At 48.5% G+C, this 21,180-nt stretch overlaps 11 protein-coding genes across 11 annotated transcripts; 6 read left to right on the top strand and 5 right to left on the bottom strand.

Moving 5' to 3' along the window:
• Positions 1-322: 322 nt before the first annotated feature.
• Positions 323-1,393, bottom strand: PEX2_058890 (uncharacterized protein; the record flags this gene model as incomplete). The annotated part of the gene is made up of 1 exon (XM_016743162.1): positions 323-1,393. The coding sequence occupies one exon, from the start codon at positions 1,391-1,393 to the stop codon at positions 323-325; it is 1,071 nt and encodes a 356-aa protein (XP_016595884.1).
• Positions 1,394-1,774: 381 nt separating this feature from the next.
• Positions 1,775-2,569, top strand: PEX2_058880 (guided entry of tail-anchored proteins factor 1; the record flags this gene model as incomplete). The annotated part of the gene is made up of 3 exons (XM_016743161.1): positions 1,775-1,861; positions 1,965-2,151; positions 2,232-2,569. 3 exons carry the CDS (start codon positions 1,775-1,777, stop codon positions 2,567-2,569), a joined length of 612 nt encoding a protein of 203 aa, XP_016595883.1.
• Positions 2,570-2,963: 394 nt separating this feature from the next.
• Positions 2,964-3,230, top strand: PEX2_058870 (uncharacterized protein; the record flags this gene model as incomplete). Its single annotated transcript, XM_016743160.1, has 2 exons — positions 2,964-3,065; positions 3,177-3,230. 2 exons carry the CDS (start codon positions 2,964-2,966, stop codon positions 3,228-3,230), a joined length of 156 nt encoding a protein of 51 aa, XP_016595882.1.
• Positions 3,231-3,845: 615 nt separating this feature from the next.
• PEX2_058860 (Nucleotide-binding, alpha-beta plait) lies at positions 3,846-5,366 on the bottom strand (the record flags this gene model as incomplete). Its single annotated transcript, XM_016743159.1, has 3 exons — positions 3,846-4,578; positions 4,635-5,274; positions 5,333-5,366. The coding sequence occupies 3 exons, from the start codon at positions 5,364-5,366 to the stop codon at positions 3,846-3,848; spliced, it is 1,407 nt and encodes a 468-aa protein (XP_016595881.1).
• Positions 5,367-5,498: 132 nt separating this feature from the next.
• On the top strand, positions 5,499-6,187 carry PEX2_058850 (uncharacterized protein; the record flags this gene model as incomplete). Its single annotated transcript, XM_016743158.1, has 4 exons — positions 5,499-5,645; positions 5,697-5,891; positions 5,949-6,027; positions 6,081-6,187. 4 exons carry the CDS (start codon positions 5,499-5,501, stop codon positions 6,185-6,187), a joined length of 528 nt encoding a protein of 175 aa, XP_016595880.1.
• A 300-nt stretch (positions 6,188-6,487) lies between these two features.
• PEX2_058840 (uncharacterized protein) lies at positions 6,488-6,963 on the bottom strand (the record flags this gene model as incomplete). Its single annotated transcript, XM_016743157.1, has 2 exons — positions 6,488-6,772; positions 6,829-6,963. 2 exons carry the CDS (start codon positions 6,961-6,963, stop codon positions 6,488-6,490), a joined length of 420 nt encoding a protein of 139 aa, XP_016595879.1.
• A 1,866-nt stretch (positions 6,964-8,829) lies between these two features.
• Positions 8,830-11,056, bottom strand: PEX2_058830 (Amino acid/polyamine transporter I; the record flags this gene model as incomplete). Its single annotated transcript, XM_016743156.1, has 11 exons — positions 8,830-8,948; positions 9,008-9,413; positions 9,509-9,631; positions 9,686-10,029; positions 10,129-10,249; positions 10,304-10,338; positions 10,397-10,587; positions 10,648-10,723; positions 10,792-10,840; positions 10,905-10,925; positions 10,988-11,056. The coding sequence occupies 11 exons, from the start codon at positions 11,054-11,056 to the stop codon at positions 8,830-8,832; spliced, it is 1,554 nt and encodes a 517-aa protein (XP_016595878.1).
• Positions 11,057-11,809: 753 nt separating this feature from the next.
• Positions 11,810-13,474, top strand: PEX2_058820 (Cytochrome P450; the record flags this gene model as incomplete). The annotated part of the gene is made up of 8 exons (XM_016743155.1): positions 11,810-11,988; positions 12,041-12,225; positions 12,281-12,387; positions 12,440-12,547; positions 12,610-12,996; positions 13,046-13,071; positions 13,126-13,218; positions 13,294-13,474. The coding sequence occupies 8 exons, from the start codon at positions 11,810-11,812 to the stop codon at positions 13,472-13,474; spliced, it is 1,266 nt and encodes a 421-aa protein (XP_016595877.1).
• A 556-nt stretch (positions 13,475-14,030) lies between these two features.
• On the top strand, positions 14,031-15,176 carry PEX2_058810 (DUF3431 domain-containing protein; the record flags this gene model as incomplete). Its single annotated transcript, XM_016743154.1, has 1 exon — positions 14,031-15,176. One exon carries the CDS (start codon positions 14,031-14,033, stop codon positions 15,174-15,176), a length of 1,146 nt encoding a protein of 381 aa, XP_016595876.1.
• Positions 15,177-15,349: 173 nt separating this feature from the next.
• Positions 15,350-16,795, bottom strand: PEX2_058800 (putative sterol carrier protein; the record flags this gene model as incomplete). Its single annotated transcript, XM_016743153.1, has 2 exons — positions 15,350-16,232; positions 16,302-16,795. The coding sequence occupies 2 exons, from the start codon at positions 16,793-16,795 to the stop codon at positions 15,350-15,352; spliced, it is 1,377 nt and encodes a 458-aa protein (XP_016595875.1).
• Positions 16,796-18,801: 2,006 nt separating this feature from the next.
• PEX2_058790 (putative mitochondrial carrier protein) lies at positions 18,802-20,115 on the top strand (the record flags this gene model as incomplete). Its single annotated transcript, XM_016743152.1, has 6 exons — positions 18,802-18,915; positions 19,019-19,053; positions 19,110-19,183; positions 19,237-19,455; positions 19,513-19,850; positions 19,909-20,115. 6 exons carry the CDS (start codon positions 18,802-18,804, stop codon positions 20,113-20,115), a joined length of 987 nt encoding a protein of 328 aa, XP_016595874.1.
• Positions 20,116-21,180: the final 1,065 nt, after the last annotated feature.

The following is a 21,180-nucleotide window of genomic DNA, read 5'->3' as shown; positions in this document are numbered from 1 at the left end:
CCACCTTTTTCGCGATCACCCAAAACGGACAACCGACCGAGCAGCGTCGCAAAGCGCACTACGAGCGAAGGGCGGCGTTGGGTTCATGGATAAGATTGGTACCATCCGCCTATGCCCAAATTTTGAAAACCCGGGGGCTGTGTGTCTAGCGAGGCGTTCATTTGAATCTCATTGGCGTTCATCATCATATATTTAGCGCAAGCATGTATACCAAAGCGCTAACCAAACGAGGCAACGACAACATGAGAAATATCATGGAGGTGCAATTTTTGGTGGTAATCGTAAACACGTAAACACATATATACATCCATATCACATCCGGTTATGTATCTTGCCCTTGGCCGTCTACGGCCCAATATACTCTCGCCCGGGCCAGCCAGGTCTGCCATGACTTCTTCTGCCGACTGTCCTGAACCATTTGGGAGTCACGAGATCTGGTTTCTTGATCGCAGTGCAAAAATATGGTATCCTCGATCATACTTTCAAGCCCAAACTGCCTCGATGCTTGGTCGATAAACGTCCAAAGGCTCTCGCCTTCCCAACCAACATTGAACGCAAACTTAACCACTCTGGCAAGAGAATCCACTCGAATCTGTTGCTCTAACACATGGCTTAGCACGTAGAGGCCGAAGCTCCAACCCGATATATCGCGTGGATTGGCCAAACACCAAGCAACCACCCGTTCGACAACCGACTGCGCCGAACGGGCTTCCCACATTGATTGCCCAGTCGTCTTCTCCACTGTAGCAGCGAGGAGCATACCCACCTGTCGCATGTAGCTGAACGCATAATAGTTCTTGGGATGCAGCTCTCCAGCGCGGAGAACAACACTTAGTTCCGTTTGTTGCAGCTTGAGCAGATCGTCGGGGCTCCAGTGCCGTCTTTGAAGCAGATGGACAACTACCCACAACCGGTGGTGCCAGAGCGTCGGTGACTTGGTATGGCGATGGAGTGGCGAGCACTGGTAGCTCGACATGAGCGTGAGCTCGGCTTCTAATAAATCCGTTGCGGCAGAGGTCTGGTTTGGAATACCAGGATAATGCGCCATGGCTGCCCGCAGTCGGCGCTTGCGCCAATTGCAGGCTGTGAGATGCTCACAGTCAAAGAGGAGCATTATTTCTGTAATAGCTGAATCTGTATTTCTAGACTGGGCGTCTGCGGAAAAGGTGGTTTGGAGGTCATCTTCGGACATAGGCATTAATCGTTCGAAGAAGAGCTGGCGTGCGACCGTGAAGGCCTGCACGAGTGCTTTCTTGGTTATCCCCAGTGAGCATCCATCTTGGAGGAATGTAGCGCCTAGACTTGATGGAATGATCTCGATCTCGAGGACCTGGTTGTCTCTAGATGAGAAGATTCGAACAAGTTCCTGGAATGCATCTTTCGGGTTGGACATTTGAGGGCTTGGTTGCTTGGTGGAAATTGGGAGGAATAATTGTCAAGACCTCATCGTATGTGTTTTGTCTCTTTGAAATAATTCCGTATTTTATTTGTCTTGCTGCAGGCAAAGTGGTAGACAAGACGGTGTAGACTGTGATACAGTGAAGGCGGAAAGGCCAAGTCCGCTGTTATTTCCACCTTTCCACAACGAGGGACGTCATTCACTCCTTCAACCAACAGCCATCTATCTTGCCAGGCTATTTCCTGTCTCATCCAGCAGAGTTACCAGATACTCGCTTGGTCAGCCGACTGTGCCCGCCGTCGCTTTCTTCCAGGCTCCCCGAGCCTGCGCCGTCGAATTCAACGCCTCGTCTAGGTCTTGCCATTCCCCGCCACGATGTTGTCCCTCGTCCTCACGGTATTCTTCGTGCACGTCGCAATTTACCTGGTCAATACGATCGGTGCAAGTACCATCGACGGTCTTGTATGTATCCAACAATCCCATTTGTGGGCTTTGAGAAGCTTCCCAGCTCCGCCGCACACCTATATTGTGATTCTCAACGCTGACACCACTCTTTTGGTAACAGTTATGGCTCCTCTACCTAAAACTGCCGACATCAACCTCACGGACTGCACGCAAGCAGCAGCAGTTGAAGCGCCAAGTCCTCGAGCAGAAGCATGAAATGAACAGCACAAGCTCCCAAGATGAGTTTGCGAAGTGGGCCAAGGCCCGGAGACGACACGACAAGACCATGGAGGAATACGAGGCGCTGAGTACGTGTCACTACCACAAGACTACAGGAGGTGTTGTTATTCATGTTGCTCAGACTGCTAACATCCTGGTCTCTCCACAGACAAGACGCTCACCGCGCAGAAATCCTCCTTCGACTGGATCGTGAAGATCGCCCGCTGGCTCAGCACAAACGGGTTGAAGATGTTCCTGCAATTCTGGTACTCGAAGACGCCTGTCTTCCCACTCCCCGAGGACTGGTTCCCCTACTACGTTCAGTGGATTTTGTCATTCCCTCGCGCCCCGCTGGGATCCGTCAGCATCCATGTGTGGAACAATGTCTGTGCAACTACCATTGCGCTCGTCGCCGAGGTTGTGGGAGCATTGTTGGTGCAGGTGGTTGGCCAGAAGGAACAAAAGGAGGCCGTGCCCGTCGGCGTTGAGGGCAAGAAGGCACAGTGAACACGAAAACACATGGGCTTGGTTATATTGCATGGAGACTGGTTGTATTATACGAAGTGAAATGCTACGATTTACTTATGAATATTGCATTTTAATCATTCATTTCAATTGCATTGTGATTTGATCAGCTAGAACTGGAAGACTATGCTATGTAGAATGTTCATCAGATAATTTTAAATCGTTTATCGTCAACAATCCCTTGGGATCTCTGTGCTTGACTCTATGATTGGTATATCATCACGCGAACAAGAAAAAAAATAAAGCCTATGGCAAGATAGAAGAGTCCGGCCCCTGTGACAGGGCTTCTGCGATGAGACAGCATCTCATCACCGCTTTGCCATAAGCTACAGACTCTTGAAAAAAAGAAAAGACCAAGGAACTCCTCGCCTCAAGAATGAGCCCCATTGAGTTACCTCCATCGACTTCCGAGGAAGCAGACAGGAGGCAATCGCATGACTATCCGAACATGACGAAAGGCAACCCAATACAAGAAAAGGTGTTTTACCACCAATCCTTCCCCCCTCCAACACCCAGCACACACCCCATTGTTTCCAGAGACATGGTGAAATGTAACCGTCGGGTGGCACGAGGTACTGTGAGGGAATAGGGCGTAAGCCGCTATCGAATTGCTTCTATGGCGGCGCGTTTCCGCAGTGCCTGACTTTGTACTTTGGTTTTACCCAAAGCGCAGGGTGTCCGGGGACTTTCTCCCAAAGCAAAATTGGAAAAGGGAGCGAGGCTTCCTTTTGTGCGTGAGCTTTGAATGCGATTCTTTGAGCGAGGAGTTGGGAGAAGAAAAGGAAACGGAATCTTCGGTGCAAGGCTTTTATTTTTCTCGCGCTAGTCAGGTGATGGGGCTAGTCCTGGTTGGGGCTAGCGTATTTGTCGTCGGGTTAGGGCTTGTGATATTCCGAAGAGCATCTAGAAGGGAAGCGTCAAGCAGAAACGGCAGGGAAAATGATGGTGTTTTTTTTTCACTGTTATAAGAGATACAGGTAGAAAATTGGGCAGAGAAAGACACACATGCACACAAAGAGAATATCCGGGAGGGGAGAAAACAGGTCCTAATAACCTCAGAGAATCCCTATCAACCATTGCCATATGTACCCTTCAAACTTCACCTTTGTTTCTGTGGTTTATTAATGCTGGTTTAGGCTTTAAAGAGTATTAAAGGGGATTTACTGATGAACATTTATTGATGAAGAAAAAAAAACACAATGCATTTGACAAAAAGGCTTGATGAATGAAAGTACAAACAATTTTTACATGATCCCGTTTACGCCTTGGACTTGGTCTTGGTGGCCTTCTTAGTGACCTTTCCCTTCGCCTTGGTTGCAGGAGACTTAGCAGCAGGAGACTTAGCAGCCGGTGACTCTGTAGCAGCGGCCTTAGGGGTCTCTGTCTTCTTGCCCTTCTTGGTCTTCTTGGGGGTATCATCGGTAGGAGCAGGAGCCTCAATAGCAGCAGGGGCCTCAACAGGAGCAGGAGCCTCGACGGCCTTGGCGGGCTCCTCGGTGGCAGCCTCGGTGGTCTCGGTGGCCTCGACAGCCTTGGGGGCCTCCTGGATGGGGACATCATCGACGCTCTTCAGCTGGGGAAGATCGAGCTCGTAACCAAGAGCCTTGAGCTTGTTAACCTTAGCCTGTCTCTTCTTCTGCTCGGACTCGATGCTCTTCGACCACTGTTCACGTGTCTTGCCCTTTTCGAGACGCTTCTTCTCGATGCGGTTCCATGGCGTAACCTTGAAGCGGCGGTTGGCGCCCTTCCAGATCTCGGGGTGCAGCTGCTCTTTGGGAACGTACTTGCACTTGACGATGTGGCCGTACATGAGGTAGTTGTCCATTGTGTCAGCGACAATCTTGGCGACGGTGGTCGAGGAGAATTCAATGAAGGCGTAGTGCTTGGAGCGGCCAGTGAGGCGGTTGCGAGAGAGACGGAGCTTGGTGATTTCGCCGAATTGGGAGAAGTAAGCCTTCATCTGGTGCTCGTAGAAACCGTGGGGGATACGTCTGAGAATGGGATGTTAGATGGTTCAAACTGGTCAGAGATTACGGTCGAAACTCACCCAATGTACACAGTGCCGGGCTCCTCAGGAGGGCCATTCTTGCGCAGCTGCTTGGCGAGCTTGCGCTCGGCCTTCTTGGTGTCTGGGGCCTTGGGGATAGGTTCACCCTCTTTGTAACCCTCGCCATCAGACTCGTCCTCGTCGCCACTGCTCTCGAAGCCCTTGATGAGAGCCTCGGTCTGATCATCACCCTCGTTCTCAGCATCGCTTTCATCAGCGGGGGAGACATTATCCTCGGCATCTTCCTCCTCGGACTCAACAACGGGCTCGGGCTTCTTGGTCTTAGGGGCGGCCTTCTTCGCGGCGGCCTTCTTGGGAGCGGGGGCGGCTTCGGCCTCCTCCTTCTTGGACTTTTTAGCGGCGGGCTTCTTCTCGGCCTTCTTGTCGGCCTTCACGGGTGCAACAGGCTCTTCGGCCTCCTCGTCGGTAAGGAAGTCGGCAGCACGCTTGCGAGGTTTGACCTGGCGTGTGGGCTCGTCATTGGTCTTAGCCGGCGCAGCAGCCTTCTCTGTCTTGGCCTTGGTACCCTTCTCGTTCTTCTTCAAGATAGACTTAGGAGCAGCCTCCTTGGTTGCCACAGCGGGCTTGGCCTCGACCTTCTTGGTTTTTTTAGCGGGCGAGTCGGCGGCGACAGGCGCAGCTGTAGTAGCGTTAGTGGGATGAAAAGAAATTTCACCGATCATAAGCATTTCACATACCCTTGCGCTTTGAAACTCTCTTATCAGGGGCCATTTTGACGTTTTGTTGTGTCGAATTGGAGACTGTACGCTGCTCGATCATCTGCGGGAAACTTTTTTTTCTTCTCTGATTTGCTTGGAAAGCGGTGAGCCGCCTCGACCACCGATTACCGTCGTCACCGCCAAGATGTTTACTTGCTACAACCCAAAATTCTCCAACCCCAAAAGGGCCAGGAACATGGGGAAGACTAAAAAAGCGACCTTGACACACGCGGAGGTCTGGGATGATTCTGCCCTGGTCCAGTCTTGGGACGATGCTGTCGAAGAATACCAGGTCGGTCGCCAAATATTCAATTCACGTGACCAATATCTAACCTGACAGCAGCATTATTGGAGCATTCACGCCAAGGGTGAAAATGTTGACGATGTCTTGAAAGAAGCCGAAGGCACTGGTATTACTCCAGCTGTGGGCTACGGTGACGGTGAAAGCGCCAAAGCCACAGATGATAATGCCACTAAACCTGAGAATGAGGACGTCCCAATGACCATTGACGACCACACTTCCGAGTCTGCTCCCCAGGTATATTGCCAGCTTGTTGATATATTTCTCATCAAAGGACTTGCTGACGTTATGTAGCCTTCTCAACCGGTGGCTGATGCCAGTTCGGCGGTTTCTACGCCTGCTATGCCTATGCCTCACCCCATCATGGCAAATGGTATGCTCTACCTTCGGGACATGTTGATTCAGGTAACTAATATATACTTCTAGTCCAAGATGAGTCCTTGAAGAACCTTATGATGTCATGGTACTATGCAGGCTACTACACGGGACTTCATGAAGGCCAACAGCAGGCAAGCCGCGACCAGAGCTCATGATGCAAACACAGCAGGGTGGTGAAAGGGACAGGTTTTACCCAAACAAGCATATGAGCGGCCACAAATTCACCAATTACAGACTGGGAACCAAAATGTAACAGACAAGCAACAGAACTAATCATATCAAATTAATCGTGAAACTGAGCAAGGATCTCATTGACCATTCCCCTTGCAAACAAAAGTAAATAACGAAAATAAATATCCACCAACCAGCATCTTCCGAAAGAGGAATGCGTGCATCACAGATTCCGAAACACCTTCATATCCAGTCTCACGTATCGGGGGTCGATATTTGGGTAATCAGAGACCACCTCCAGCACCACCAAGAAGACCACCAATAAGGGGAAGACTTCCTAGGGCGTTAGGCTCAGATGTGGGCTTGTGGGTGGCGGTAGCAGTTGGGGTCACGAAATTGCCGGAGGAAAGCTTTGTGGTAAGGGTAGGAGCAGGGTTGTCACTAGCCGCTTTCTTCGCATCCATCTTCGCGTAAGCCTTGGCCTCTTCCTTTTTGGCCTCCTCCTTCGTGGCCGCCTTCTTGTCCTCTTTTTCTTTGCTGTCGAGACCATCCATCAACTTGGTGGCATGCTAGTTTCATTGGTTAATATAGTACAGGTAATTGGGGTTTGAAACGCTTCACTAACCACCAATCCGCTAACAGTACCCTGGAGGCTGAACGGTTGACTGGCGGGTTGCTCATCACGCTTGGTGGGCATGGACAGAGTGAGGACCGCAAGGACGAGGAAAATTGAGATGAATGAGAGACTGAATCGGGCCATTGTGGATGGTGGTGTGTGTTAAGGATATAGATTAAGTGAATATATGTCCAAGTGATTGATGGGTTTCAAACGAGTGTGTAAGTGGAACAGTTGAAGAAAATGAGTGATTGTTGCAGGTGGAAGTGGCGCTGGGAGAGACAGAGCCCTTGGCTCTGCGGGAGTTACGTCGGATTTTATACAGCCCCTTCAATCATATCATAGATGGAATGGGAGGCCAAGGGGGGGCTAGCTAGGGTGGAGAGCCTTGTTGCAACTAGCTACCGCGCATGCGTCTTCGCGTGGTATTCGGACTCCTGTGTGGGATAAACAATAACAGTATTATCTTGTTTATTTTATGAGCCCTTTGGCCATGTCCAATGGCTGTTTCGGGAGGGAAAGTTGATTCATTCTCCTATAGATTGGTATGGGCGTTAATGCCTCGTATCTCGAAGTATATCTGTTGCAGCTAATTATTGGCGTGAGATCAAGGGATAACCATTCAATTTAGTGAATAAGTGACTAAAAGTGAGGCAAAGTGGCCAAGACTATGTGGACCACGCCTCATGATGAATCGTGCCGCATTCCATGTTGAAACGTTGGAGTTGCAAGGATTGCATACATAATCATGCCTAACAGCGAACACTCAACAATTTTTACGAACTTGTTTTGGAAATTTCAGTCATGTAACTGCTCAAAATGCAGAAACACAACTCTCGCAGGGTTAGAGACACATGTCTTCGATGAAGGGTTGCTGCAAGTCCCTAGCGCGAACTGATGTGAGATGCAGATTTACAGCATTCCAGGACAACGGAGCATTCTTGTCTTTTCTCCGATATTAGCAGGCGGCGCCTGTCTGTCACAAACCTGTGTCACCAAGTACAAATGGGGTAACCATTTGCAATTTATAGTTGTCTACAAGGAATGTATCTCCCTACTTTGACACGCACAGCCCCATGGAGGGAGCGGACGTAACACGAGGGAGTCTCCAGAAGGACGTATCCAACTGTGAGGGCTTAGTTTTGGCATCTTTTTGACCTCAGACACCAAGATTTGATGAACAAGACTTCGAAGATGCCAAGGTTGTTTACATCTATCTAGCTATATAGGGATGGGTTAGTGGATAAAAGATCTGAGTATGATCATCCCTGTCTGGAGGAAGTGACCATGCAAGTTGCAAGGACTGAGTGCCTCGCAGGGTTGAGACCCAAGCATCAAGAGTTCAGAGCCAGCCAAAGCTGGCCCCTGCGAGTAAACACGGGTTCCAAAATCACAAACTCTGCAAGACTAAATCGCAAGATTCATATCAATACATGATTTGGGAATGTTGGCTCAAAAGCGAACCCGTTCCCCTCTGGCTGAATGTCAGGGGGCGGGATTAGAACGAGCATTCTTCGGTCTGGGTCCCTAAACTAAAATATGTAGATAGAGTGAGATTATTCCATCGACAAGAGTGTGTTGGGGACCGTGTATATGTTTTGAAGTGAAGAAAGAAAGGAAAAGAGAAAGCCGCTCGCAAAATTTTATTCGACGGGGCCAGTAGCGCGGATTATGTCATGGAGTCACGTGTATCGTGTTATTTCTGTGGGCCTCCAGCCTCCCTTTGATACCAACACAGCCTCTCTAGTTTCGAGTTGGATTTGACAAATTAGAAATCAAATGTAAACCCTATTTTGTTCATTCATTTTGGCTGTGAATTTGATATATCTCGCAAAATGTGTTTCAAATTGAGATCTATATGAATGCGGATGCGGGTGTGGGAAATATATAAACAGTTTCAAGTATGGAAGGAATTCACCGTATTAAGTATTAAAATGGTTCACAATACTGCCAGCTCACTTATGTTATTGACCTGTGAAGTGATGAAACGAGCGATTCAACGTGCAAAACTTATTCTGTATCCTCAACTGGACGGGAAAGCCGGCCCCGTGGTACCCACGCCGTAGCCGGAGTGAAGAACCACGAGATGAGCGCGAAGATAGTCACGATGCCCATGATAATTGGTGCATCTAAATATATATCAGCACAAAGTCTCTTTCAATAGCTGCCAGTAGCAGAATTCACTTACAATTTAGGGTAGAGGCTTCAACGGGAAACGAATATGGCGAGAAGAGCACCGCAACAACCCAGCCGTTCCACAAAACCGAGATAAATTGGAATGGCTTGCTTAGTCGCCCGAGAGACCATTTTGCCTCAAGCTTCTCGCCGGATGTTAAAGTCAACCTTCCAAGGCTAATGAGCCCGTACGCTGCAGCTGATGGAACACCCGCAGCTGAGACCAGAGAAGTAAATGCCACCGCGGACGGGAGGATAGTGCAAGTAATAACCGCGGAAACACCCCAAACAACAAGGACTGCGTTCCTGGGTTGGCCCTCCGCAGAGACCCGCGACACCCATCCAGATAGTGGGAGTACTCCGTCACGGGCGACGGCGAAAACGAGACGGGACGCTGCTGTAATGGCGATGGCGGTATTCTATTAAAAAAGGTCAGTATGTTCTCTTATAGGCCAAACATAGATTTATTATTCTATTAGTCATGGGGAGTTCAAGAACAAAAGAAAAAACATACCAGCCATAGAGCTACGACCGAGAGAACATTCATAACAATATGTCCACCTTCGCCTAGAAGTGCAGCATACAAAGGCACGAAAGGTTGGGGTGCGTCATATGAGAAGAGAACATCGATTGGCGGCTGGAAATTTGTTAGTTTCTGTGCTCTAGATGAGAAGTTACTGGATAAACCCACCGAAGTGAAAAGGAATAAGATCACGGCAGAGAAGCCAAGAACACCACTGACAACTGTACTCCAGAAGATACCCTTGGCGGCATTGACGGCAGCATTCTTAGTTTCTTCGGCAACATGACCGGAGGCATCAAATCCGATCAGAATACCTGCAGTCGCTAAGTATGAAAGACACCAGTTCCAACCAGCTGGGGCGCCGGTTCCGTTGTATGTAGTCATGAAAGCTTCATTGGCAGTCCGCAGGCCGAAGGTGTTATGGGCACCAATCGGAAGCCAAATGACGTTCAATATGAAGTCCAGAAAGACAGCACCGGTCGAGAACCAAAAGACATATTTGAATACCCGCGCTGTAGAATGGAATTAGTATTGATACCAAAAAGCTCAACTGCGGGTCAAGATTGAGAGATGAGAATATATGTGTAAGCCCACTATGAGAGTATACGTACCAGATGCGAGGTTCATCAATGCGGCTAAAGCCAGCAGGACTTCAGTGCATATCCATTGGACAGCACGAAACTTGACGCTTGAGACATCAGTGGGAAAGTCAACATTGAAAACAGCCAACTCCTAAGCCAAGTCAGTTCGAAGTTACCCTGTCAGATATAGCAAAAGAAAACGCACCGATAGCATATAGTTCACAGCTGACTGGGTATTGCCTATCGTTTTCAATCAGTCAACTCGGATATGGACGAAGATGACACCCGAGGGACTTACTCGCGCAGAAGGTTGTCCAAGCTGTTGTGCTCCACCAGGCCACAACGAAGCCAAAGAGTCGCCCAAACCTTTTACCGCCTGCCTCTGCAGCCCAGAGATAAATTGAACCAGCAGATGGAGAGGCCGAGCACGCTTCTGCGATCACAGCTGCTGTGATGAATGTAAACACACAGGTTACAATGTAACTCGTCCTGATATACACGTTAATAAGGCCACCTTTGTTGCTCTTGAATCAGGTTGTGGATCATTACCAATAGGCCAATGGTCCTCCAGCTGCGATACCTGTTGTAAATGTCACTCGGACACCACCGACGAAATACAGGGCAGCTGACCGAAAACGTTAATGACCAAGAACCAGACACCCATATTGTGACAGGAGAAAGAGGAATAGATACCGAACGAAGTTGAGAAATTCTCAAAAAGTGAATAACTGCGGTGAAGAACCTACGTCAATAAGCCCTAAGTCAGCGTGCAATTCTCGAATGAAGATATATCTCATTCCACTCACTTGCTTATATCCTAGACGCTCCTATAAAAAGCCAGATATGTTAATTCATGCCATATCTTCGTTGCACATGAGAGGTACCATACCAATGTATTTTCATCACTAATATTCACCTCCTGTGCTAAAGAGTCTTCGGGATTCTTAAGATCTGCCATGGCTCCGATGTAGGCGAAAGTGAAGTGCGGGCAGTTCTATACTGGATCCTACGAGGGGACCGATTAGAATAAATAGGGACAAATCTTGTTAGAGCGAACCTTCGATGGCATTATTTACTACTTCTGGCACGAGGTAGTGCCGAAAATGCTAAAATATGGGGCTGATGGCTCAAATGTGGACCTCGGGTTCCTGACAAAATGGTTCTGTATGGCGCAAGATTATGCCACCAACGGTCCCGGTGGTGTTATCACGGTGCAAAATCGCCAAACCGCGTGTATGAGATAGGGCAGTTTCATTTCGAATAATATACGGAAGGTATAAGCGATGGGCTATTTATTTAGGACGGATCCTATAAGTTGGTTCTCATAAAGCATTCAGTAATTTCTCTGGTTACCAGTGAACATACATTGTCAAGTGAGACATGCTAGAAGTCATGTCATTGTTAACCTGGGGCTTCCTTATTTCCCTTGGAGCTATTATTTGGGTATGCTAAGAAGTTTGTTAATTTGAAAGAACTAACTGACGGTTCGAAAAGATTGTTCATACCTACTTCTTCTCTCCTCTATCACATATTCCCAATGCTAGTTTACTTGCGCCAATATCGCGTTTACTATGGGAATTTCCCACGGAGTATCGAGGACGTCTGACTTTGGAACTACCAAAACTACACAAGCGACTTGGTGAGTTCTAGNTTTTTTTTTTTTTTTTTTTTTTTTTTTTTTTCAAACGTAGAGCGGCCGAGTCACATCTCAATGCAAACATGTTCTCACAACGTTCAAGGCCCTTTGGTTCGAATAGGTCCCAATGAAATATCCTTCTACTCCCTCGATATTTACAAGCGAGTCCATGCAGCAGGCAGTCAATTTGTCAAGGACCCTCGAGTCTACAGCCAGTTCGTGCAAGATGGACACCCGGCCCTTTTTTCAATTACGTGAGTGACTTATCGAAGAGAAGACAAGGGATTTCCTAAAATGTCTCTGTAGAGATCCCAAAGAACATGCGCAACGGCGCCGGCACATGGGTGTTCTCTTCAATCGAAGCAAAGTGCCCATTCTTACGCAGATGATGGTAGAAGAGATATCGAGGTTTAATACCCTGCTTGGCAATCTCAGCCAAGGATCCCTCGACTTAATTCCCACTTGTCGAGCCCTTGAAGCGGACATCGTTTGTAAGTGAATATCAGGTAAATGATCATAACGAAATTTTTGACGTGATGTCTTTAGCAAGATTCGCGTTTGGAAATTCTATCGGGGCGATCGAATCTTTGAAGGGAGGAGAAGAACTGCAAATCGTTAAAGAAAACGACCTGAAGTCCTCAAAAATGTCACTGGTATGTACCTTGACCGTATTACCCGAAGGCAGCGCTCATATAAAATTTTCAGCACACCAATTTCCCCTCTTTAATGAGAATGTATGAAATAATTGGGGAATTTACTTTTCGAGTTACCGGCTGGGGTGGCTCGTCGACCTCAAGCAAAGAATTTGAAGATGTGTGTACGACCCAAAGCTTGAAGAATATTTCCTATGTTTAAAATATTAACAAGTATTTAAGTGGGCAAGCGAGCAGTTGAAACTTGCTGCGGACTCCGAAAAGGCACCCGAGGTGTCATTTCTGAAGGTTATGGCTGGGGAAAGGATCTCTCCGGAGTCTGCCTTGTCAGAAAGCAAGGAGATGCTAGGCCCTGGCACTGACACAACATCTGCCACGCTTGCTCATATATTGTGGGCACTGTCACTTAACCAGTCTTTACAAGACGATCTTGTTTCAGACTTGAATGCTGCGAATTGGACCACGGACATGACCGAGCTCGAGTCAATACCAAGACTGACAGCTTGCGTGAAGGAGGGGATTAGATGGACTGGAGCAGCATCAGCTATGCTACCCAGAATTGTACCGACGGGGGGATCGCTGCTCGCTGGAAAGCAGCTTCCTGGTGGTGTAAGCTCTTTTGCACAAACTGCACTGCTATGTGGCTAATATTTCACAGACTATGATTTCCAGCTCGCCCATCTGGTATCTACATGATGAGACTGCTTTCCCTGAGCCCTATTGTTATCGACCTAATAGGTGGCTCGAGAGAGACGGCGAAGAATCGGCTACTTTGCGCAGCAATTATTATATCCCGTTTTCCAAGGGCCCTAGTACCTGCATTGGCAATCAGTATGTGGTACCTCCGATATTGGCGTGCATATATAATTAGTACTTTTCCATTTGCTAACTCGAGGCGAAAAATAGCTTCGCATATCTGGAACTTTACCTATCGGTTTCCCAGATCTTGAAAAAGTATCGTATCCAGCAACCAGAAGAGTCGACAATCAATGTTGATGTTGAGGCAACTCTTCCCCCACGACTAGAATGGGTTGCTGCCGTTCCTACTGGGAAATTGCAGGTTGTCGTGTCAGAAAGAATCTCCTGAAGATGACGTGCAGAATGCTACTAGAATAACCATCTTAAAAGGTATCCAAAAAGAGCATCGGAGTTCCTGATCGGATTTGGTTGAGTGGTTGGATTCGGTGGTATAACAGATTTATCCGAGCTTGCGCGCTTAAGCCAGGGATATAAATTACACACATACAAAGACGCACGTCGGAGAGTTCCCTCGCAATCCTGAACCCAATAGTTGAGAGGGGTTTGATGAAGCCACTTTCCGATAGAGTGTTTATATTATCGGTCGCCAGGTTATCACTGCAGGCTGATACTACAATAGACATAGAAATCCTCATCAATGCTATTGAAAATGAAAACCATACATAAGAGGAATATTGTAAGAGTATAGCTAGAATGAGAATCTATGTTCATCCACATCCAAACCTATCGGTAGTTCTCCTGCAGATCCTGCAGATCCTGCAAATAGGGGTGATATTCACACCTAAGGCATCAACATTCCCGCATGTTCCGAAATATCTGAAATATCAGTCTGGAAGCAAAAGAAAAGAAGAAGACACATATAATTGCATGAATAAATATACAAAATGGGCCGAAAAGTACAAAGATCATTTACACAACTAATCTTCTTTCTCTGCATTCTCTTTTTCATCTTATACCTAAACCGCCCGCAATCAGCCAAAGACAAACTCTTTGCCTGGACCAAAATTCGCTACAAAACAACTTCATCCATCATCCCGGAAGCCCGCGGAATATGCCCCGGCCTAGCAGAAACAACCAAACCAGCCCTAATAGTCTCACATGTCTCCACGGATGGCGACCCATCCTGGCTGGAACCCCTTCGCACCCAGTACCATGTATGCATGTACCAAGTGGACGCGCCAGCAGACAAAACCTCCAAACTGCTCCAAGTCCCCGCAAACCGCGGACATGAAGCAATGGCCTACTTAACCTTCCTAATCGACAACTACGCGGACATACCATCCGCCGGCGCCGTCTTTGTGCACGGCAGCCGTTGGGCTTGGCACAACGACATCCCAGATTACGACAACGCAGCGCTCCTACGCAGCCTGGACGTTCGCGCAGCGCTGAAGCCAGCCGGGTACAGCAACCTGCGCTGCGACTGGAGTGCCGGTACGTGTCCTTCTTCCGTGCCAGCGCAGGGCAGTCTCGAAATGAGACTGTCAAGCGTCGTGTCGCCGTGGAGTCCGCGCTCGGCATCAGATATAGCCCTGCCGAAGGCGCTTGGCCATATATTTGGCGGGGATGCTGAAGCACGTGTCGAAGAGATTCGCAATGCTTTTCATCTTCGTCTTGGTCGGAATGATGCCGTGCGCGCGCAGTGCTGTGCGCAGTTTGTTGTTTCCCGCGACCGGATCTGGCAGCATGGTCGGGATGAGTATATCGCGCTTCGGCAGTGGCTGCTTGATGGGAGTGATGATGGGGTTGCGCGGAATTTTCAGCGGGGATCTATGGCTGCGCCTGGTGATGACCGTGTGGCTGGTCGGATTGTTTCGTATCTCTGGCATATTCTTTTTGCGAACTATGGGGATAATGGAGGTATTGACCTTGACCAGTTGAATCGCGATGCTTGTCCTAGTGCTTCTGAGTGCTATTGTCGGTTGTATGGTAAGTGTGATTTGAAGTGTCGGGGTCCGGGGAGCTGTAAAGGGCAGTATTCTGTGCCGAAGAACTACAAGCTCCCTGAGGATTGGGAGAAGACGCATTCATGATAATTTCTCTTATGGTTTGTGCTTGTTTATAGAACGGATTTTAAACATTTTGGGCATATAGATTGGGATACATTGGGATGCATTGCGAGAAAAATAGGATATCATGCAATTTCAAGTCTGGTCGATAGAGATATGTACAAATTGTTGGATCGAAATAGTGTTTACCTATGCCTCTAGAATCTGGCAAGGACCCGCTCTTGGGTATCTGAAAGGGCATACTGAGAGCTGTGCTTCTTGCTCACGACAGACTTGGCCTGCTCGGCAGTGAATCCCTTGGCCTCCACAGCTGGGTTGTAGCCTAGACCGTTGATCTTGCCAACAACATCTGAAGGCACAGCGGTGGCGACCTTACCGTCAGTACGCTTGTAGACAGTCACAACAACGGCACCACCCAGACCAAGGTTATGCTGCAGTGCTGCGGAAGTACCGTCAATCAGGCGGTTGTTTGCCCAGCCACGCAGGTGCCAGACCAACTCAGCACACTGAGCAATACCCGTAGCACCAAGCGGGTGACCCTTGGAGATGAGACCGCCGGATGGGTTGATAACCATCTTTCCGCCGTACGTGATATCGCCACGGCGGACCATCTCATGAGCCTGACCGGGCTCACACAGCTCCAGCGCATCAATAGTAATCATCTCATTGGCCGAGAAGCAATCGTGTAGCTCACAGACCTTGATGTCCTTGACATTCACGCCGGCCTCAGCCGCGGCAGTGCGGCACGCCTGGCGCGTCATGCCGAAACCCATCAGGTCAATAGAGCTCTTGCTATAGACTGTATCGGTATCGGTGGCGAGGCACTGGCCGGCGATGAGAATGGCATGTTCCTTCAGGTGGGGTCGCGCATCGAGGAAGTCCTGCGAGACAATAACAGCGGCGGCACCGCCATCCGATGTTGGGCAGCACTGCAGCTTGGTCAGAGGCTCGTGGATCATGGGTGCCTTCATAATCTGCTCAAGGGTGTATTCATCTTGAAATTGCGAGTAGGGGTTGCGCTTGGAGTGCTCGTGGTTGATGCGGGCAATCTCCGCGAAGTCCTCGTTTTTAGCACCGTACCTATTTTCTACCAATTAGCATCATATCCCTTATTGCCGAGAGTTGATATTGCCCCGAAGGGTTGCGCACTTCTCCTTGTATTCTATACCCGCGTTTCCGAACATCTGTGCAGCACCCGGCGCGTTGGTCACACCCCGCGTCTCGGCCATCATTGTTCCAAACAGCCCCGTTGGGTTCTCGCGATCGTTGTACATGGATTGCAAGCTACCGGGGTTCATTTTCTCGAAGCCGACGACCAGCACACAGTCTGCAGCACCATGGGAAACCATAGTGCGGGCCATGGCGAGGCCTGTCGAGCCTGTCGAACAATTGTTGTTGACGTTGTATATAGGGATGCTGGTCTGGCCGAACTGGTAGAAGACGCGCTGGCCGCATGTGCTGTCACCATAGACGTAGCATGCAACACCCTGGTCAACATCGTCGTAGTTAATCTTCGCATCTAGCATGGCTTTGATGCCGGCTTCATAGCCTAGCTCGTGGTAGTCGACCTTGCCGCGTGGCTTGATAAACTTGGTCATGCCAACGCCTAGGACATAGGCGGGGGTTCCTTGCTTTTTTCCCATGGTGTATATGTGAGTTGAATTATCGGTAGAGGTAAAGGTAAAGGTATTTATCACAGGTCTGGCTCGAGAAGCAAGGTCTTATAAATACGAGATAAGCCTGGGGTATGTGGGGAGCTCAACATGAAATTGCGGGGAGAGGCCGAGGTCCCGAGGAACCAGGTCCGCGGCACTGCACAATTTTATTCACATAACCTCATCATTGTCGAGATTATCGATTGGAACGTAATCTACTACAAGATCCTGAAAAGTAAAGAAAAATATGAGTTTGTTGATCAAACTTGGGTCTCACGTGAAAAGAGGCCGGGACGTACAAGATAAATCACAAGGTGATCACCCTGTGCAATCAACCTCTTCAAAAATTCATTATTCAGTTGATCTGGTAGCACAGTTGGAATCAGGTATTGTTGATTATGCATCCAATTGCAGGAGTTGATATGGCCTGACTATATATATATGGACATCGTTCTATGAGCAGCCATCCAACCTTCCAACCCTCCCAAGGAGAAAATGGAGTGCTCTCCGATTTCAGTGCCATATTGCCTCATACGATGATACCATTTCCACGGGAAAGAGTCGTTCTTGCGGTCCACTGCAGTGACATGAGGCAAATACCCCATATTTAAACAGCTGCTCCCTACCCCTACTCCGTACCTACAGCGTCGGGACTACCCAAGGAAGCTGGCTTACTGGAAAATTGGATTGCTTAATGATCTGCAGCCTCTCCCAATCACAGAAAAGTGGTTTGGTTTAGATTGGAGTCTGGAATTTGGTTTACAATCATTCCACGGTTTCGATTGATGCGATTAATTGGTGGGTGGTAATAAGCCCAATCCCTACATATGTACGTGGGGCCCTACCCGGTCACGGAGTACTGCCCTCCACATATATTGTCAAGTAGATATCACCATGATCCGTGGTCTAACCTTCTGTGATCAGCTTCCAAGGTCTACTTTACATACTCCGTAGCCCATAAAGTTCTCTTCCTGTCTCTGCACAAAATTTATAGAAGGTTAGCAAAACATGATCAGACTGCGACCGGCAGATGTGCTACGGAGATACTAAGATTAAAGATAGTGTAATTGATTTCCCGATAGAATGAGATCAGTGTCTCTAAATCTAACAATGCCATTTCCAATGTGAATTTCCAACTAATCCGGGGGTAAGCACTAAGAAGATGTCCACTGTTATCCGCTGCTGTTCACGAAGACGTCACTCTGTTTGGCCCTAAACCGCATTGAGCGCCTAGGTTAAGCTCGGTCCACATGCCATTTTACTGCACTTCCTACTTCTCTCCTTCACATAGCATCAGCTCACCCTCTGTCTGGTGAGATATCTGGGAATATTGTCAGTAAGTTGTCCTCATGAAACAGATAAACTCGAAATCCGTTACGTCCTGCTATTAAGAACGGCGTGGAAAGTAAATTGATACTAATGGCCGTCTTCGTCTCCCCACAGCTCCCGATCACTGTTAGTAACCCATTGCTATAGACGACGCATCTTGGGCAAGAACACCCCGACTGTCTGGAACAGGGGGATCTCCCAGAATATCACTTGAACCGCCCAATCCCGCACCACACCTCCTAGATCCCATTCGTGAACGCGGGGTCGCATCTTTGCTGTGGCCGTAATCGTTTCGGCCACCCATATCGAACCTATCCTTATAATCTGCAAATACGGATCTCAACGCGCCAATCTACATTGCGAGAGTGCCCCGGGGTACTTTACAACAGACTGAAGATAGAGCTGGGTTGGTCGGGCCCGTTTAATGAACAATTGTGGGACGCTGAACGGTCTACTCTAGTTCTGAGAGACCGCTTTGCGTTCCATCGGGTTCCCCAGCCTGCAAGTATAAGAGTCTGTGCGGAGTCAAACGTTCTGCTACGACCGGAGAAATATCACTTTAGACATTCCTCGCCGCCAATGGAGAACGTTCAGCGATGACTAGTGACAACAGTTCTGAACATGCACCATTACCCTCGTCAAATCACCACACAAGAACCGCCAGCATGCCAGACCGCAGAGCTTGGAATATGGACGAGGCCACACGCAACAGACTCCTCAAAAAGTACAAAACCCAGGTGGCTTCGGGTGCGTCAACCATTTGCGCGACGCTGGCGGTGGTGAGTGCCTGATTCTGCGGGACTTTGCTTGAAATTCTCACCCTTCATGGCTACCCTAACATTGGATATCAACAATGCTAATTCGTCGTGATTCGTTGGGTAGACTCCTTTGGAAAACGTCAAGACTCGGATGCAGACGTGAGTATTCTACGTGACCTTGGAAATGGGAACTAGCATGCTAATTGATCTGAAAGACACAACTTCAAGAACATATGGCAGTGTGTTCGCTATCTCTGGCGCACCGAAGGGCCTCGGGGATATGTTGCTGGTAAGTTGGTATCCATGAGTCGGTAGCTGAAGGATCGACTGATCGTCACACAGGCGCGCTTCCACCCTTGGCGAGTGTCACGGTAGTCCGTGTCGTCAACTTTACCGTGTACAATGCCTTCAAGGACATGATAGCTGACAACGTCGAACGCGTAACTGGTTCTAACCCGTTGGACCACTATAAAAAGCCTGGAAGCACCCCCACCGTGACGGGTATTCTGACTTTCACCACTGCTGGCCTTGTCGCTGGCTTGGTGTCATCGCCTATTGCTTGTATGTTTATATTGACCACATGAAAGAGCGGAAGGGGACAGCCTGACATTGAAACAGGCCCCTTTGAGTTAGCGAAGAATGTCGTCCAGACCTCTGTTCTAGTCTCGAACCGCGCGATGGCTGCCCCAGACGCAGTCCGAGACCAATCTCTGCGTCACAAACCCCGCTTGGGGACCGTCCAAGCCATCAGGCAGATCTACATACGACATGGATTCTGGGGCCTTTACACCGGTTTCCGTCTGCATGCGTTGCGCGACACTGTGGGCTCAGGACTATACTTCAGTGTTTACGAGACTGTGAAGCAAGTAGCAGCCAAGGAGTTGGGCCAGGACAAGAACCCCTTTGGGGCACCTATGATTGCTGGTGCCATTTGCAGCACTGTACCCTGGTTCTGCGTATGTGATCAGACCGATACGCCGTTTTGTGCCAAACATACACTAACGTGAATCATAGACATATCCCCTCGATACGCGCAAGACTCGTGCACAGAGTGTTCTGCTAGGAAAAACCAGCGAGATTGGCGAGGCCTCACAAGCTGTCGCCAAATCCAGCATGTACAAGGGGCTTTCCATCATTCTTATCCGGACCGGCGTTAACAACATGATTCTGCTCAGCATTTTTGAATACATTAGAATGCGCATCGATGAGCTGCCTCAGTAAACCACCCGTTGATATGGCCATGTCAGGATGAAATGGCGGTCCACACACTGAACATTTTCTTTGCCATCGTGCGTTGTGAACATCGAGGTCTTTTCTCATATTTATTATCCACATACATACATGGATGAGCTTGAAGCTCATTTTTCAGCAAATAGCAGAATGAATTATCAAAATTTGAAGTGATATGCAAGAAAGGAAAAATACCATCAAACAAATGAGCGCAATCTTCGCAGCGCTAGGGTAACTTCATAATCGGCAGCATCTTCTCGGCCATATAGTCTGAATGCCACTTCCAACTTCTTTACCCAGGTTTTCTGTTCCATAGCTAGCCCAACAATTCTCTGATTGCTTTCTGACTTGAACAACCGCACTGTTTGGTTTAAGCCTGGTCTCAACCTTTCGTCCATAAAATCATCTAGCAACCCCTCTTCTTCGAGAAAGAAAATCGACAGAAGGGCGTAAATAAATCTAGATGAAAGAGTTATGCTGAAAGTTTCTGCGACAAACTTCATTGTAGAGTCGACAATAATAGAATGCGAACTCGGTCTCTGCCCATCCAAGTCCACGCCACGCCCAAGGTATTGGAGTCCTCGAATCAATCGCCGTCGCATATCGCTAAGTTTTTGGAAAGGAGTACCGGGTAGACATGCCATGCAATCGCAGGTAAAACGTAGGGCTTGATGACGCTCATATCTAGTCCTGCATTCGAAATCTGTATTATAACAGAAATTGATTTCCTCACCAACGTCTATGTCCCTAGTCGCGAAGCTTGAAATGACCTCTCCACTAACAGTTGGAACTTTAGAGTTGGGTATACAAGAATGGTTGAAGCGCGAGTGAAGGGGGAAAAGGCCATGAGCTTCGGGCTTGTCGAGGCCTGAATTGATGTTGAACGAGTTTTCAGCAAAAGCATCATTCATACTTGTAAAACAGCTGGCTCCATTGTCACGAAGGAGCAGAAACTGTGATTTTTGACTTGGCGATAATTGCTGAAATGCCATAGCAACATGGTAATCCGTGATTTCGGTATGCGACTTCCGGATAATGAAGGTTGGCTTCTCGCTC

Source organism: Penicillium expansum, assembly GCF_000769745.1.
Source record: "Penicillium expansum strain MD-8 chromosome Unknown contig190, whole genome shotgun sequence".
Taxonomy (NCBI): Eukaryota; Fungi; Ascomycota; class Eurotiomycetes; order Eurotiales; family Aspergillaceae; genus Penicillium; species Penicillium expansum.
Note: the sequence above shows the minus strand (reverse complement) of the source record. Positions and strands in the feature narration are given on the sequence as shown.